Source organism: Folsomia candida, unplaced genomic scaffold, assembly GCF_002217175.1.
Source record: "Folsomia candida strain VU population unplaced genomic scaffold, ASM221717v1 Fcan01_Sc047, whole genome shotgun sequence".
NCBI classification, from domain to species: domain Eukaryota; kingdom Metazoa; phylum Arthropoda; class Collembola; order Entomobryomorpha; family Isotomidae; genus Folsomia; species Folsomia candida.
In genome coordinates this window covers 816,089-831,611 of record NW_019091239.1, presented here as the reverse complement: position 1 = coordinate 831,611, position 15,523 = coordinate 816,089, and the positions used below count along the sequence as shown (strand labels likewise).

Here is a 15,523-nt window from a genome sequence, read left to right as displayed (position 1 = left end):
TATTAATAAAAAATGCAATGTTAGACAAATCAGTTATGTTTAATTCTTATCAACGAACAAAAATAACAAAATCAAATAATTAAAGCTGACAGAACTCTATTCGTAATTCTTGTGAATAAACGTAAGATCTGACAATGTTCCTGCGGATAGACAAGTTCTCCTTGGGGAAGTCGTGGCGCCCGTGCTCGAAAAAACTCTTTCGTCCGTGGATTGTGACGCTGGTATTGCAAGTATGCGTTGTCCAATCTTCTGCAAATGAGGAAATTTTGTGGCGCCACACCAAAACTTAAGAATGTCGAAGTGGGGTGTTATTTCTCCAATTTCTTAATTACAAACAAACAATGAACAATCAATGCATGTAATTAAAACAAATTAAACTGGTATATACGTACCGCTCATTATTAAGGATTCGGAATTTAAATCATTATATTTCGCAACAAGATACTTCTCTAGTTCTGCTTTGGCGATGGCGCTGCTACCGGTCAAAATATTTTCCCCTTCATCTTCCGAATCAGAATCTTCCATATCAGCAAACCGAGATTTTTTGGTTTCTGGCTCGGAAGTTTCACATTTCGATGTTTCATGTTCATTGCTCACTGTTTTCTCTACTTCATCGGCTAAAATTCGTCTCATTTCTTCGTATGCTTGTTCTTTTTCTTCTTCAGTTGCAAACTTAAGCTTCCGAAGCCTAAAACGAAAACAATTAACTGGTGCGCACCAAAATTCCTTAAATACAAAGTTAATATAGGAAGTTATATTTTAGCCTACTTTGGATTCAGCAGAGCGGCCACATAATGAATAGTAGTTGTTTTGCAGTACTCTGAAAAACACGTCCTCGCTTGTTCCTTAAGTAATTGCATTTCAATGGAGTCCAACTCGTTTGTCTGCAGATGATGTTTTAGTCTGTGAAACCAGGGCGCAACCTGATGCAAAGTAGGGACATGATCCTGGCTAAAAACTTTCGTGCATTCTTCAAATGGCTTTAGGAAGTTCACGATTTCTTGCACAATTACTTTATCAATATTACTTAATTTATAAATCTTTCCATTCTGAAGAAGGAGTGCTTCTACTTCGCTAGCAGCTTTCAGGTACGATTCCAGCATTATTAACTCACTATTCCATCTTGTGACGACATCTTGCTTGAGTGTGTGAGTTAGCTTCGAGTTAAGAGAAGATTGTTTGAAATATGTCACAACCTCTTTGATTGATGATAGGGCGCCCTAAAATAGATAACAACAAAATATTATATTTGATTATGGATAACGTGTATTTCTACCACGGTACCTGCATCTCTGGGCACCTCTCTTTAAAGACAAAGAATTTTTTTGTGGAATTATTCTGCCTTGTTTTTCGGCGTCCGCAATTTGCTTTTCTGTCGGAACTGGCTTTTTGTTGAAAATCCATTCCACACAAGTATTAAGACGATGGCATTGACACGGCTGTCTGTTTTGTAAAACTTGTATCATGTTAGAACCCGAGTCCGTAACAATGGAAGAATTTTTCATAATATCTTCCACTCCATGATCAAAATACTTCGACAAAATGTTTCGTGATTGCTCTCGAATATTTATAGTAGTTTTGTGATCATCTATGAATTGGTCAACCCCAAGCATGTGCGTCATCAGCTGCCAATCTTTGTTAATATAATGGATGGAGAGTGAAAGAAAGCTTTTTTGTTTATATTTCTCGGTCCACATATCCGATGTGAAAGCAAAAAAAGGAAATTGCGGCGCCGCATTAACTTGGGTAGCAATGTCTGTACGTTTCTCCTCGACAATCTTTGGTATATATTCTCTTTTCAAGGTTGTTCGATGTTTAATAATAGACTTCAGATCCTGATTGCCATAAGTAGCTCCAAAACGAATAAGTGATTTGGCTATCCGCATAAATCCTCTTTAAGCAACTAAATTTAACGGCCGGAGATCCTGCGCTAGTCCTATAACGATGTCTTTGTTTAAAGCTGTAATTGCATCAACGGGTGCTTTCCTGGAACCAAAACTTAGTATTGACGGCTGGCCTTTTGTCGCTTTTTTAGAAGAATTTGGTGCAGCGCTGCAAGACAAACTCTTATGTCGTGTAAGGGTGGATGTTCCGTCTTTAGCCTTCTTCGTAAGGCACTTCTTACAGAAAAGACAGCGCACCAATTCAGTTTCCTTGCTGTCTAGAAATACCAGTTCAAAGCTGTCCCAGACATCAGACTGAGACGATTGATTTTTTGACTTTCCTTTTTTCTTAAATGTTACTCTGTTGCTTTCATTTGAAATTAAATTTTGAACATCCGACTTTGATAATAATTCTCTTTCCGAATTATTTTCAATGGTTTCGATTTCGGTGGATGGCGTGTTGATCTGGGATGAATTTTCTATTTTCTCAGTAAATTCCATGCTGCTAAATCATAAGAGGCACCCCTTTACTTCTCAATTTCTTTGTTATTATTAAGCTACAATTAGTTACCTGAAATTTTTTGTATTTGCTATTTGACCTGATCCTCACAAAATTAATTTGTTCTCTTTAATTCTGCGAATTAATATATATGTACTTCAATTAGGTGTTACACAATTATACAAAATTATAATATAGTGGGGCGCCCCAATTACCTTGACGGAATGATTGTCGTCATCTCGTTATCTCATTAGTGTGATTTTCAGCTGAGATTTATTTATTCGTGAAATTGGCTCCCTTAGTAGTGAAACAGCAAGTGAATACAATCCCATATCATTACAATCAAGAAGTCCGCTTTAGCTGGGGCTATGTAAAACTATGAAGTTTTGTCTCAAATTGACATTGTACTTTATCACTAGGGTAAGCTAAAAGCCCGAAACCCTACAAAAAAAGCCCTACCCGCCCAAAGCCCTACTGGAAAAAGCCCGACCCGCCCGGCCCTACTGGATTTTTCTGGGCAGAAAACCCGGCCCGCCCAAAACCCTATAGGGTAGGGTAGGGTAGGGTTTTTTAGGGTAAACCCGACCCTACGCACAGCTCTAGGGTAGACCATTAGATTTCTAAGAGGACTTTGCTTTATTCTTAACGTGGTTCGTAGTTGATGACCAAGATACCGCAAAAAGGCAGCTTTGTTACTCAAAAGACTTTGGACATCCATATTTCTCACAACTATAGACATGACTCCAGATATTAGCAGTGGAGGGTTTGTCTCGCAATCCGTCCCAGTCACATTCTGCGTTATTGCATCCTTGGTCGCAGGATCCATCATTATAATGCCGCTCACAAAAACAATGAAATGTGCCACCACAATAAACAAAGTAAATTAACTTGAATGCATGGCATATTTACGACATTAACAATATTAACAAATACTCGTATTTAAATTTTTACGGAACATTCATATAAAAAAATATCCTTTATCTACTAATAATAACCTAGTAATTTTTAACTGGAATATTAAAAAACTCATTTTAATATATGCTATGTATGTACATATTCATTAATTAAACGATTAATTTATGGCTACTTATCATGTTTAATCGTAGCACTGTACACTAAAAATAAAGAGACTTAAATTATTAACCGTCCCACAAACCGGTTCAACAGACGTTTTACGTCGTCTCGATCCCCGTCGGTTTTGAAACAAATGTGGCACAAATTGTATGGATGTCCGACGTAGGCATACTTGATTACTAGTATGGGAGCAGACTTTAAATCGCTAATCCATTTTATGGAGTGCCCAGGCTCCAAAATCATGGTGACTGATCTGACACCAATTTGTGTAGTTTCCTCTATCCCAATTTCCCCATTTGCCTGAATTTTCAGGTTAATATTGCTCCCACTGAACTCATCCGGTCGTTGTCCTTCGACAATTGAAGAAGCCCAATCAATTTTATAATCAGGTAGAGCTGGGATTGCGAGTCCAGGTTGGGGCGGATTAATCATATTCTGAAATTAGCAAGTTATTATTAGGTACGAAATAAAAATGTACTTTTTCCTGGCTTGTTTGTTAGACTTGCGTAACATCGAGGTGAAAATATCTGCCAAAAATATATATGAAATGGACAGAATGAATTTCATAATGTACTTACTTGGATGATTTATATACCGTTTAAATAAATTACGAATATGAACAACTAAAATATTTTGCTCCAGATAAAAATACGCAACTCCTACAATTTTTTTTATTGAATGGCCGGCTATAGAGAGTAAGTAAGGACTAAGAACCTTTTGCCTTAGACAATCAAGTGCCTTTTCTCAAAGACATGGGTTATCTTAGAAAGGGACGTGCATAAATTATATATCATCCATGAGAGAAGGGTAAAATTGGACCTGATAAAGCGAGAATTTATACATACATGCATACATCGAACGTGTCTTAAATGTTGATAGTGTGGATGTGGAACATCGCTATTTTTCATGCAATAATTTATGTACGTCCCCCAAGTAGAGTAGAAAGTATGGAATATATAACTATGTATAGGCATAAAAATGGTTTGTCACATATATTTGAGGTGAGAGACAGAATTGTGTTGCAGGTTTATGTATGACTCTATATTTTTTCTTAGGTGGGGTGGGAAAATATGAAATAACTCGGCTGCAATAATTTTTAAAGTGATTTCTAAGTACTTAATTAGTATGCATATAGTGCTGTTATTTTTTGTTATGATGTCAAATTTTATCCATATTGGAAGTAACATTTTTTCAAGTTGAAACGTGGAATTAAAATAATTACCCGACAGAATTCAAACCTCGACATTAAAATTTATTCCGCTTGTTATATTTATATCAATTTATATAGAAAATACTAATCAACTTATTACCTCAATTTTCTCAATCTTGACACCAGTCGGTGGTTTAATATCGTGGGAATCCATGTTGTTGTTTTGCTGAAAATGAGATTTTATTGAATTTTGGTAGATAACTCCAAGTTTCAAGGAACACAAAAGTTGTGCGACAAAACCTTGCTTTCTCTAGACTTGAATTATTAATTTGATATGAAGTTGATAACTCGCCTACAGTTTAAAAAAATAAAGTGCAAATTATTTAGAGACGAACATGGACTTGAATATTATTGGCGTGGGTGATACGTATGAACTGTTTAAGCAAAATCTTCTTGATGACTGAAAGGGTTGATTTCTAGCTTTAAACGATCCATTATTTCCATATATAACGGACATTTTTGGTAATAAGGGGACCCCGGCAGGGAGTGAAAGGGGTCAGCAATGCACAAAGAGGTGATCCTTGGGATAATTCAACGGCACGTAAACCACCGTTACGCGAGTTATTTTTATCATTATTTAACTTGCGTGCATTCATTCATTCATATGACCTTTCACGTAAACTTAGAAAAATTCTGAGACTTTCCTCTGATCAAAATCTAATTACATACATACAAGTCATTCGAATCATCTTGCAAGAAAAATAGAGAAAATTCATCCAATCTATTAGATAATCAAGCAGTGGGACGCAATATTATGTATGTTTTTATTACTATTTATGTAACTCTTTTAAGAAAGATTTATGTATATGAAAATAAATAGAATGGGCAAAATATATATCTCAAATTGGGACAACGTGAACCATCTTGAATTAAGATGAGATTTACTCAACGATTACAGTAAACAGTTCATAAATTAAGTAATAGCAATAAAATTACTTAGCATTCTAGAATGCTAAGTACAAACAAACATTGCACCATGAATCAGGGTGCTGACTGATGTGGTCAAATAATGTAATAAATTTTGCAACTAATCGCTACCATGACGGGTCGATTTCCCTTGAAATATCCTAAACTTCGAGACGGTCAAGTTGTTTGATACCATTAACTTCAATATCTTTCTCTCAGATTCTTCACTAAACTGGAAACAAAATCAGTAGAAATATGTAAGCGGTACGAAATCAACCAAGGTAATTTGTAGTTATGGAGAAATTGAATCATGTTAACTTACAAAAAGGTAGGAAATTATGACCTCGTCCATCCCATTCATCGCGAAGAGCAATTCCTTAAAGAGATCCAGGTCGTCATCTGTCAAATCTTGTTTAATGATTCTCGTATAACGGTCGCATCCCATAATTTCGAAAGTTTTCAGCCCTGAAATTGTAGAAATTACCATATTAGTCTAAATACATTGCTCCGACTTAAATATTACATAAATAATGCATGAATAAAAATCAATTTTCGATCTCTCCTGAAATTGGTTTTTATCCATCTGAATTTGAATTAATTTATGTAGCATTATCAAGAAAATTAAAGCATTTTTCTTATAAAATGGTCAAATAATTAATTTAAATATTTACATACTCACCTTTATACAATTCCCGACCCTCCAACAAAGCTGGAATTGCAGTTATAATTTCTCTTGGATAAACCGGCAATGACAAATCCATCCGTTTCAACCCTTGCCAACCCCCACACGCCTTCAGAACCACGCCCAACTTCATCCCACTCTCTTTCCCACGGTCGTCCGTTCTGCTACGCGTGTCCACCTCCAACCTCACCACGTTCGGAAACGCGGTCTTCAATCCCTCCAAGAGCTTGGGATCATGCATCTCAAAAATCTTCAAAGTTTTCACACCCCCCAAAATCTTCCCCGCGTCGAAAATGGTTTGCAAAAATTCATGCAAACTTGCCGACCTTGTTGTGCTTGTCTTTCCAATCACCAGCGTTTTCAGGGCGGGCATCCTTTCGACGTCTTGCAAGACATCGTCGCACTGAAAAACGTCGACCAGCAGGTTCCGATACTTTTCCAATTTCGGCATCTTTTTCGGCAACCGGAATTCTTTTCTAGGCCAGTTTCCACAATCGTAGACGCATTTAATTTCATCAGACTCCCCAAAACATAGGCAGACCAGCTGATCCCCAATCTGATTCAGGACACGTGACAGCCATGCCGGTTCAAAGGCAGCGATGTCATGCGTATTAAAAAGGTCATCCAATGCGATCGTTAAGGATTCAAGAGATTTAGAATTTTCGAAATCAGTACAGCTTCCCCACGGAATTTTGATATCTCTCAAGTTTGGCGAGGCGTCGATAACGACCTGAATAAAACTGGTGAGACTTTGAACCGACGTCTGCACTGGGAAATTGACTAGGAACGCTTGCAACTTTCGTTTTGGTAGGAGCGGGTCCAGCGAAATTTCTTCGAGAGCCACAAATTCGCAAAGAATTCGGAACTGTTTCAAATTCGGGCAGCAATTTGCCAATGCTTGATGGACATACTTTAAGCAGTCTTCGTCGTCGATGGAGAGCTCCAGAATTTGCACGGTATCGGAAAACTTATCGCAAAAGTGGGCCAGCCTGGAGGCGAAGTAGTAGATGTAGACGGTGGGGTCAACCTCGCCGTCCTCGCCCCTCACTTCGGTGTAGCACTTGAAGCTGATCCGTTTCGCGAGTCGGTCTTCCAATGAGAAAAGTAACGCGGAGAAGGAAAAGGGGTCTTGGTCTCGGGCATATTTGTGGTTCAGGTTTAGAGAAAGTCTCGGATTTGGAAGGGAGAGGGCGATATCGTTCCAAAAGTGACAAACTAGTCGGGCAGTTCTCAAAGGGGTGGCGGCCTGTTTCAAAATTTCGGTCAAAATCTGCAAAGTTTGCGAAATAAATAGATGAACCCATTAAATTATTTGGCATTGAGGGTATTCATGACTTCTTCGTATCGTAAAATAGTTTACGAAGAAGGAACAAGGGGTCAAGCTTCGTAATCGATTTTTGATGACAAAATCTTAAGACTTCTACAAAATTTCGTAACATATTTTACGATATGAAGAAATAATGAGTACTATGACCTGATTGGTGACAACAATTTGTTGTATGCATTCATTTTGAAAAATATTTGGCTTACGATCGGATTATTCAGTGCGATTTCCTGCACGGTTCTTTCCTCTGGTTGAGCTTCCATTTCGGAGAGAAATTTGTTGAGGGGTACGAAGATTGACCAAGTTTTGCTATTTTATAATAGTTATCAAATATTTATAAATAGTCAGTTATGTATATATAATAGAATTTCAACGGAAAATATTATAAAAGCTCTTACCAATAGTTGAAGTTTAATAATATTAAGGTTTATTGATCCGAAATGACTGGAAAGAAATGTGTAACATATTTCTACCTTTTTTTAGTCCGGTGGAGAACAAAGGTTGCCTGGTTCGCTTAACTTTACTTAATGTTGAATTCTTCTTTGGGACCTTGTATGTATGTATTTTGGGAGGAGGGCTCCTCTTGTTGGAGGAGCCCAATGCTCAGATCATCCATCAGATCTATTGCATATCCTCTTACTTACACCGTATGACAGTGGCTATCTAGTTGCTCAGGTATTATCCCCATATCTATTGATGAGATATGGGGATCGAGAAACCATTTAAGGATAGTAAGACAGGAAGAGACGCCGGCTTGCCGTAAGCACCACCACTCACCCCTGCACTTACGGGGCCAGTCCCACTCCGCCTATCCTCTACCCACCACTGCCTATTCAATCTTAATGTATGCCCCTTTGGACGCGAATACTGCCACGGAAAGGCAGCATGCTCAGTCCACTCTACTGAGGAGGAGAGCTTCACCACCTGCCCCTCTCAGATCTCGATGCCCTTTGGATATGTGGTAGAGTCCTATAAGTGTACTATAACCCTGAAGTGGTTTGACTCCATGGCCACATTTGCGCCCGCCACACCCACTCAAAGGGATGAAAACCACAAAAGTTACCAACTTCAAAAATCCACCAAAAATCCAATTTTGATCGGATTTTGATAAAATTTACATTTTTGTAATCCCAGATACTTGTTTGATCATATCCAGTAGCAATCTCAACTTTTTTGAAATTTTCGAAATTTTCGGGCATTTTCGGGCGATTGAATTATTCGAAAAAATTCAAAATTTCAAAAAAGTTGAGATTGCTACTGGATATGATCAAGCAAGTATCTGGGATTACAAAAATGTAAATTTTACCAAAATCCGAGCAAAATTGGATTTTTGGCGAGGGTTTGAACAAGTGAAAACAAGGCTTTTTTCGTGTTTTTGGCGCCTTTGAGTGGGGGTGGCGGGCGTAACTGTGGCCATGGAGTCAAACCACTTCAGGGTTTTAGTACACTCATCGGACACTACCACACATCCAAAGCACATCAAGATCTGAGAGGGGCAGGTGGTGAAGCTCCCCTCCTGAGTGTCCAGCTACAATGTGTGTAAATGGCACCCAGGGAGGGCTGCCCCAGCTGCCGAGATATGAGGGATCGAACCATAGACCTTCCGAGTGCCGAAAGCCACCAGTTCTCACCCCCAAGCCAAACAGCCAGGGCTCTCTTTGGGACCTTGCATGATGGATTAGATCGTAAAAGTTTTGCTTGACAGCCCACTTGCGCAGGATTAATATGGTCAGCATGCAACCCCGACCATCACGTGCTCGTATCCTTCCCACACTGTTAGTATGGTAGGGATACGAACGCGGGAATCAAATTTTGCCTGAGGTTGGATGCTGAGAACTATATAAAAGGGACAAGAAGGGAGGTAGGTTAGGTTAGGGAGGGTCTAAAAGTTCGACATATTTGCGTAACATAATTTATGTACGTTCCCAGTGTACATATGTATTTGTTTGCTTATCTTTATCCAGGAATTTGTCCAGTTTTCACTCGTTAATATGGTTAAAAAACGCAACTTTTACACGCCCCCAACGTAGTCACTGACTCCTAAATAACAATTAAGACAACAATACAGTAGGGAGTACTGTACCTCCAATACTGTTACAATGCACCCGGAATTCTACTAGCAAATTTTTATATTTAATTCAGAGAAATTGGTGAGACGTGGAACGGAAAGTTACAAGTCATCCATATTATTTTGCAAGAAAAATTAACAAAATTCATCCAACCCATTCATTAGTGTAATTTGTAGCATAATGGTTTGAAGAATAATTAATGTACACAAAAATAAATAGAATAGGCAAAATTTCCAAAATAATAAGAGAACATGAATCAAGTTAAATTAAGATGCAATTTATTCAACGATACATACATATGTATAGCACACAGTTAAAATTTCATAACTTTAGTAATTATATGAATATTATGTAATGAAAAAGGTGAAAAAGGGTGCCAATTAAACCACCCAAGAAAAATATTTTTTCGTCCAAAGAAAATTAATATTTTGTTCCAATTGTAGATCTAGCAATTAATTATTTTTTTCTTCCAAGATTTTTAGAATAAATTCCAAACAAATAATGAAAATCTCAATGCATAAAATGCAAGATTTAAAATATATATATCGTAGGTAATTGAAATTAAATTTCAAGTTAACATTCTTTATCAAGGCGTTATGGTGCAAACATTAAAAGAAGAGTACAAATTTTACTAGCCAGGGACCAGTCCTTGGAACCCAGGGTTCGCCACCCCGAGTTTTTGGGGGTTTTTGTGGGTTGGGGTTTTTGGGATATCAAATCCCCAGAAAACCCCTAATGCTTAAAAAAAATTTCAAATTAAATATTATTTATTATGTCTTTTTTAATTATCGGAATCCGACTTTGGCAAAACTGCACTAAATTGTACAGGTTGGACGCCAAAATCGAAGAAAATTGATATTTGTGATTCGTAAAAAAAGTGAGGGGTTATATGGTGAAAAAATTGGGAGGGGTGGACAACAGATCCCTGATGTCGTATTGGTCAGTTTGTCTCTCACTGTGGCTTATGCGTTCTTAGGAGTTCTTATGGAGTTAAGCCTTCTAGGTCTCCTTTAGGAGGCTTATCCACTTTTCTCTGACGTTGATTAACCCTTTAACGTGTATAAATAACAAGATATTGCATTGATTCTGGGACGTTATAACTATGCTGTGGTCAAGGCGCGGGAGGAGAAATTCAGGAGTTTTAATAAAACTCAAAAAACTGAAAAATCCAAAATTTAATATTGCGTTGTATAGGGAAATATCCAAATTTTCGGGAAGAAAAACTTCAAATTTAGCATTGTGTTGGCATAGGAGAAATCCCACAAAATTGCAACAAATTTTTGGTCGCGGAGAGAAAATGATGAAAATCAATGACCTCCTAGAAACAACAATTAACTTCCTTCCGCGCCATGACTACAATTTTTTAGGACGACTTTTGTCTTACTCCCGAATTAAACCATTTCTTATAAAACGACTATTGTCTTCGTTATATTTTAAAGGGTTAAAGTTATCATGAGTCAGATTTTGAACAGTTTTGAAGTAATTTAGAAAAACCTTAATTTTTTCAACTTACAGTCAATAAAAGAAGTATTCGTAACCCCAGCATAGGGTTCCGGACGGAAGCTATAACTTTCGCATGGGTTGGCTTATGTTCATGAAAATTTGAACAAATACCACTAATCGCATCTACGTTCATATTCGGTTATCATTTTAAAGTTAAATCCGCCAGCAGCAACAATGTTACTTATATTTCCCGAAAATGTGTATTTGCAATACCAAAAAAGTATTCGTACCCTGGAAATTTTTAATTCCACCTGATTCCTGTTTGAATAAAATTACTCAAATGCAGAATTCCATGATATCGGACAACTCAATGCATACCCAGGAAAAAAGTTTCGAAAAGCAAACCCATCAGCCTGGCTGAGAAACTGGGATTTTTTTTACAAATGTGACATGTCATCAAGAAATAAGCCTTGGATGTGCATAGATCATAGACAAATCTTAAGTATGAACATTAATTAAAACAGATAATCCCCAACATTTTGTGCGGATCTTTTCGCTCGTTAGGATCCCAAACTTATTAGCGAAACATTTCATTCGACATTCTTTGAAATCCAGGACAATTTCCACTGATTGTCTACAAACAAAATATGCAAAAACACGTTAGTGTCACTTACTCGTGTCCCTGACAATTCCATTTTACTAATCGCGACGAGCATTTTTTAAGCGATTTTTCAGACGTTATAAATTAAATTGCGCGCATTACATACAGATTTATGTACAAATTTGATATTAAAATTTTTACGGATCATTTACCTACTCTGTAACACTAAAGCTTTCGTTTTTAACTGGAATACTAAAAGCTTCATTTTCATATAAATATCCATCAATTAAACAATTAATTCAGAGCTAGAAACTTTTCGTAAACCTTCACACTAGTTGTAGATATCTTGACATATTAAGTTGCGATCCTTAATTAATGTCGTCGCTGGGTCGAATCTTATTGCTAGTACATCGTGGATCAAATTTGCAACTAATTGCTCCTGAAAAGGGTCGATTTGGCTTGAAATATTCTAAACTTCGAGACGGTCAGGTTTTTTGACAGCATGAACTCGAATATCTTTCTCTCAGATTTTTCGCTGAACTAGAAACAAAATAATGAAAAACGTGTAATCGGTACACAAACAAAGTGTAATTCAAAGCTATTAAGAAATTGAATCATGATAACTTACCTGAAGAAGGTAGGAAATGATGATCTCGTCCATCCCATTCATCGCGAGGAGCAGTTCCTTAAAGAGATCCAACTCGTCCAGTGTTAAATGTTGTTTCATAATTCTCGTATAAAGGTTGTATATAATTTCGAAAGTTTTCAGCCCTGATTGACAATAATTAAAGAAATTAATTAACATGTGGTTAGTTAATGCAGACCCATTCCTCCGAAGTTCGGCATACATAAATATTAAACAAAATCAGTAGTAAATACATATTTCTCATAAATTCTTTTGATTTTCCTTCTCTCTTGAAATTGTTTTTTTTACCAATCTGAATTTGAATTATTTTTAGATTGTGAAATAGTTTCCTTAAAAAATTTCCAATAGATAAATTTGAAAAGCTGGCACGCACCTTTGAACAATTCACGTCCTTCCAACAGAGCTGGGATAACGTCTCGTGCTTCTTTTGGATACCTCGGCAGCGACAAATCTATCCGTTTCAACCCTCCCCAACCCCCACACGCCTTCAGAACCACGCCCAACTTCATCCCACTCTCCTCCCCACGCTCGTCCGTTCTGCTATGCGTGCCCACCTCCAATCTCACCAAGTTCGGAAACGCGGTCTTCAATCCCTCCAAAAGCTTGGGATCATGCAACTCAAAAATCTTCAAATTCTTCACACTTCCTAAAATCTTGCCCGCTTTGAAAATAGTTTGCAAAAATTCGTGCAAACATGCCGAACTTGTTGAATCTGTCTTCCCAATCACCAGGGTTTTCAGGACGGGCATCCTTTCAAAGTCTGCCAAGACGTCGTCGCACCGAAAAACGTCGACCAGCAGGTTCTTATACTTTTCCAATTTCGGCATTCTTTTCGGCAACCGGAATTCTTTCCTGGTCCAGTTGCTTAGGCCGTAATCGTCGATGCATTGTATTTGATCAGATTCCCCAAAATATAGGCTGACCAGTTGATCCCCAATCTGATTAAGCATCCGTAACAGCCCTGAAGGTTCAAAGGCAGCGATGTCATGTGTACAAAGGGCTTCCAAAGAGATTGTTAAGGACTCGAGAAATTTTGAATTTGCAAAATTAGGAAAGCATCCCCATGGAATTTTGATATTTCTCAAGTTTGGCGACGCGTTTACAACGACCTGAATAAAACTGGTAAGACCAAGAACCGACGCCTGTATTGGGGAATAGATTATGAACGCTTGCAACTTTCGTTTTGGGGGGAGCGGGTCCAGCGAAATTTCTTTGAGAGTCGTAAATTCGCAAAAAACTCGCAACCGTCGCAAATTATGGCACCAATTTGTCAAGGCTTGATGGATATATTTTAAACAGACTTCGTTGTCGATGGAAAACTCCAAAATTTGCACGGTATCGGAAAATTTATCGCAAAAGTGGGACAGTCTGGAGGCAAAGTAGTAGATGAAGACGGTGGGTTCCACCTCGCCGTCCTCGTATGTCACTTCGGTGTAGCACTTGAAGCTTATCCGTTTCGCGAGTCGGTCTTCCAATGAGAAAAGTAACGCAGAGAAGGAAAAGGGGTCTTGGTCTCGGAAGTATTTGTCGTTCAGGATTAGAGAAAGTCTCGTATTTGGAAGGGTGAGGGCGATCTCGTTCCAAAAGTGACAAACTAGTCGGGCAGTTCTCAAAGGGGTGGCGGCCTGTTTCAAGATTTCGGTCAAAATCTGCAAAGTTGTCAACATAAATTGGTAGTTAAACCTTTTAAAGTATTTCGCATGAGGGTATGCATTACTTCTTCGTATCGTAAAATAGTTTACGAATAAAGAACAATGGGTCAAGCTTCGTAATCGATTTTTTATGACAAAATCTTACGTTTGCAAAATCTCGTAACCGTTCCGTTGTAACTTATTTTACGATATGAAGAAATAATGAGTACTCTCCTCTCATACTCTCATATTTGTGTGTTTCATACTAAAAATATTTGGCTTACAATCGGATTATTTAGTGCGATTTCCTGTACGGTTCTTTCCTCCGGGTGAGATTCCATTTTCAGGGAGAAATTTGTAGGGGATATGTATGAACGACCAAGTTTTACTGTTTTATAATAGCTATTCTTAAATAAATACAGTACTGAAAATAATGATTTTGTATTTGTCAGCTCAATTCACATAATATTTAGAAGTTCACCAGCTAATATTTATTGTCTTTGTACTAGTAAAAGGTCTTACCAATGGTTACACTTGAATAATATTAAGATTTAAGGATTGTAATGTACATATTCTACTACAATGATTGGAAAGAAATGCGTAAAATATTTCTTATTTATTTTATTCCAGAATATTTTATTCCAGAGTAGAACACAGGTTCGCGTTAGTTAATGTTGAACTCTTCTTTAGGACCTTACATGATGGATTGGATCGTAAAAGTTTTGCGTGACAGCCTATTTGTTTGCAATATTTTAAAAAAGCGTGTAACACGCGACAAGAGGGGAAGAAAGTCTAAAAGCTCGGCACATTTGTATGACATAATTTATGCACGTTCCCGTATGTACTTGTTTGCTTATCTTATCCTGGAATTTGTCCAGTTAATATTGTTTAAAAACTCAACCTTTTCCACACCACAGACATTAACTTTACGGCACGTATTCACTTACTCCTAAATAATAATTAAATCAGTAAAGCATTTTCTTAATCCCAAAGTGAACCTATATGTATTTACATATGTATAATCCTATGATTACATACAGTATGTATGTAAATGTTTGTATACCATAATTACAATAAATATCGACCTAGCGCACTTGTAGAACCACATCCTCCATGGTTTGCAGCCTTTCTCGATACAGCCGTTTCGTCATATTGACCACTAGATCCTTCGCATTCACCAATTTTGGATGGTCTTTTACGATCAAGGGATGATTTTCATAGTCGTGCACCAACTTGTAAAACATTGACCTCCTCAATTTTGGATCGAGTAGTTGCAGCACCTCCCAAAATACCAACCCCAGCGAAAATATGTCGGCCTGAACCCCATAAAAAGATGTCTCAGCTTCCGGTGCTCGATATGAATTCGTTCCCACTCGAGACGTCAATCTTTCTTCGGAAACTTGTGGTAAAAATCGAGCCAGGCCAAAATCCCCAATTTTAACGGGTAGCAAATATTTCTCATTTGGCGAGTAAGAAAACAAAACGTTTTCCGGTTTAAAATCGCGATGTATAATTTGATGGGAATGCAGATATCTAAATCCCACCAGTAAATTTG

The 15,523-nt window shown here is 37.6% G+C and overlaps 4 protein-coding genes across 5 annotated transcripts; all 4 read right to left on the bottom strand.

Moving 5' to 3' along the window:
- Positions 1-96: 96 nt before the first annotated feature.
- Positions 97-1,290, bottom strand: LOC110861908. Its single transcript, XM_022111041.1, has 4 exons — positions 1,285-1,290; positions 769-1,220; positions 393-688; positions 97-323 (listed from the first exon to the last, which is right to left on the bottom strand). Exons 1-4 carry the CDS (start codon positions 1,288-1,290, stop codon positions 97-99), a joined length of 981 nt encoding a protein of 326 aa, XP_021966733.1.
- Positions 1,291-3,482: 2,192 nt separating this feature from the next.
- LOC118433331 lies at positions 3,483-4,969 on the bottom strand. Of its 2 annotated transcripts, none has more exons than XR_004833324.1 (2): positions 4,035-4,174; positions 3,483-3,891 (listed from the first exon to the last, which is right to left on the bottom strand). XR_004833324.1 is itself a non-coding variant. In XM_035845143.1 (2 exons), the coding sequence occupies exons 1-2, from the start codon at positions 4,818-4,820 to the stop codon at positions 3,514-3,516; spliced, it is 432 nt and encodes a 143-aa protein (XP_035701036.1). In that variant the 5' UTR covers positions 4,821-4,969; the 3' UTR covers positions 3,483-3,513. The 2 variants fall into 2 exon arrangements, 1 of the variants encoding a protein (XP_035701036.1); XM_035845143.1 differs by lacking the exon at positions 4,035-4,174 and adding an exon at positions 4,767-4,969.
- Positions 4,970-5,644: 675 nt separating this feature from the next.
- LOC118433303 lies at positions 5,645-7,841 on the bottom strand. Its single transcript, XM_035845098.1, has 4 exons — positions 7,785-7,841; positions 6,252-7,524; positions 5,895-6,037; positions 5,645-5,804 (listed from the first exon to the last, which is right to left on the bottom strand). The coding sequence occupies exons 1-4, from the start codon at positions 7,839-7,841 to the stop codon at positions 5,694-5,696; spliced, it is 1,584 nt and encodes a 527-aa protein (XP_035700991.1). The 3' UTR covers positions 5,645-5,693.
- Positions 7,842-11,019: 3,178 nt separating this feature from the next.
- LOC118433300 lies at positions 11,020-14,653 on the bottom strand. Its single transcript, XM_035845091.1, has 4 exons — positions 14,253-14,653; positions 12,711-13,986; positions 12,320-12,462; positions 11,020-12,231 (listed from the first exon to the last, which is right to left on the bottom strand). Exons 1-4 carry the CDS (start codon positions 14,307-14,309, stop codon positions 12,121-12,123), a joined length of 1,587 nt encoding a protein of 528 aa, XP_035700984.1. The 5' UTR covers positions 14,310-14,653; the 3' UTR covers positions 11,020-12,120.
- Between the last annotated feature and the right edge of the window lie 870 nt (positions 14,654-15,523).

Excerpts from the sequence above, each read along its gene's own strand:
- LOC118433303 (XM_035845098.1), bottom strand. The coding sequence starts at position 7,841 with ATGGAAGCTCAACCAGAGGAAAGAACCGTGCAGGAAATCGCACTGAAT. Across the intron at positions 7,525-7,784 it reads TCGCACTGAATAATCCGATC|ATTTTGACCGAAATTTTGAA; the intron begins GTAAGCCAAATA and ends CAAACTTTGCAG. Across the intron at positions 5,805-5,894 it reads TCATAATTTCCTACCTTTTT|TTTAGTGAAGAATCTGAGAG; the intron begins GTAAGTTAACAT and ends TTTTGTTTCCAG.
- LOC118433331 (XM_035845143.1), bottom strand. The coding sequence starts at position 4,820 with ATGGATTCCCACGATATTAAACCACCGACTGGTGTCAAGATTGAGAAA. Across the intron at positions 3,892-4,766 it reads TCAAGATTGAGAAAATTGAG|AATATGATTAATCCGCCCCA; the intron begins GTAATAAGTTGA and ends TGCTAATTTCAG.
- LOC110861908 (XM_022111041.1), bottom strand. Across the intron at positions 689-768 it reads GCCGCTCTGCTGAATCCAAA|GCTTCGGAAGCTTAAGTTTG; the intron begins GTAGGCTAAAAT and ends TTTTCGTTTTAG. Across the intron at positions 324-392 it reads CGAATCCTTAATAATGAGCG|AAATTGGAGAAATAACACCC; the intron begins GTACGTATATAC and ends TTTGTAATTAAG.
- LOC118433300 (XM_035845091.1), bottom strand. The coding sequence starts at position 14,309 with ATGGAATCTCACCCGGAGGAAAGAACCGTACAGGAAATCGCACTAAAT. Across the intron at positions 13,987-14,252 it reads TCGCACTAAATAATCCGATT|ATTTTGACCGAAATCTTGAA; the intron begins GTAAGCCAAATA and ends ACAACTTTGCAG. Across the intron at positions 12,232-12,319 it reads TCATTTCCTACCTTCTTCAG|TTCAGCGAAAAATCTGAGAG; the intron begins GTAAGTTATCAT and ends TTTTGTTTCTAG.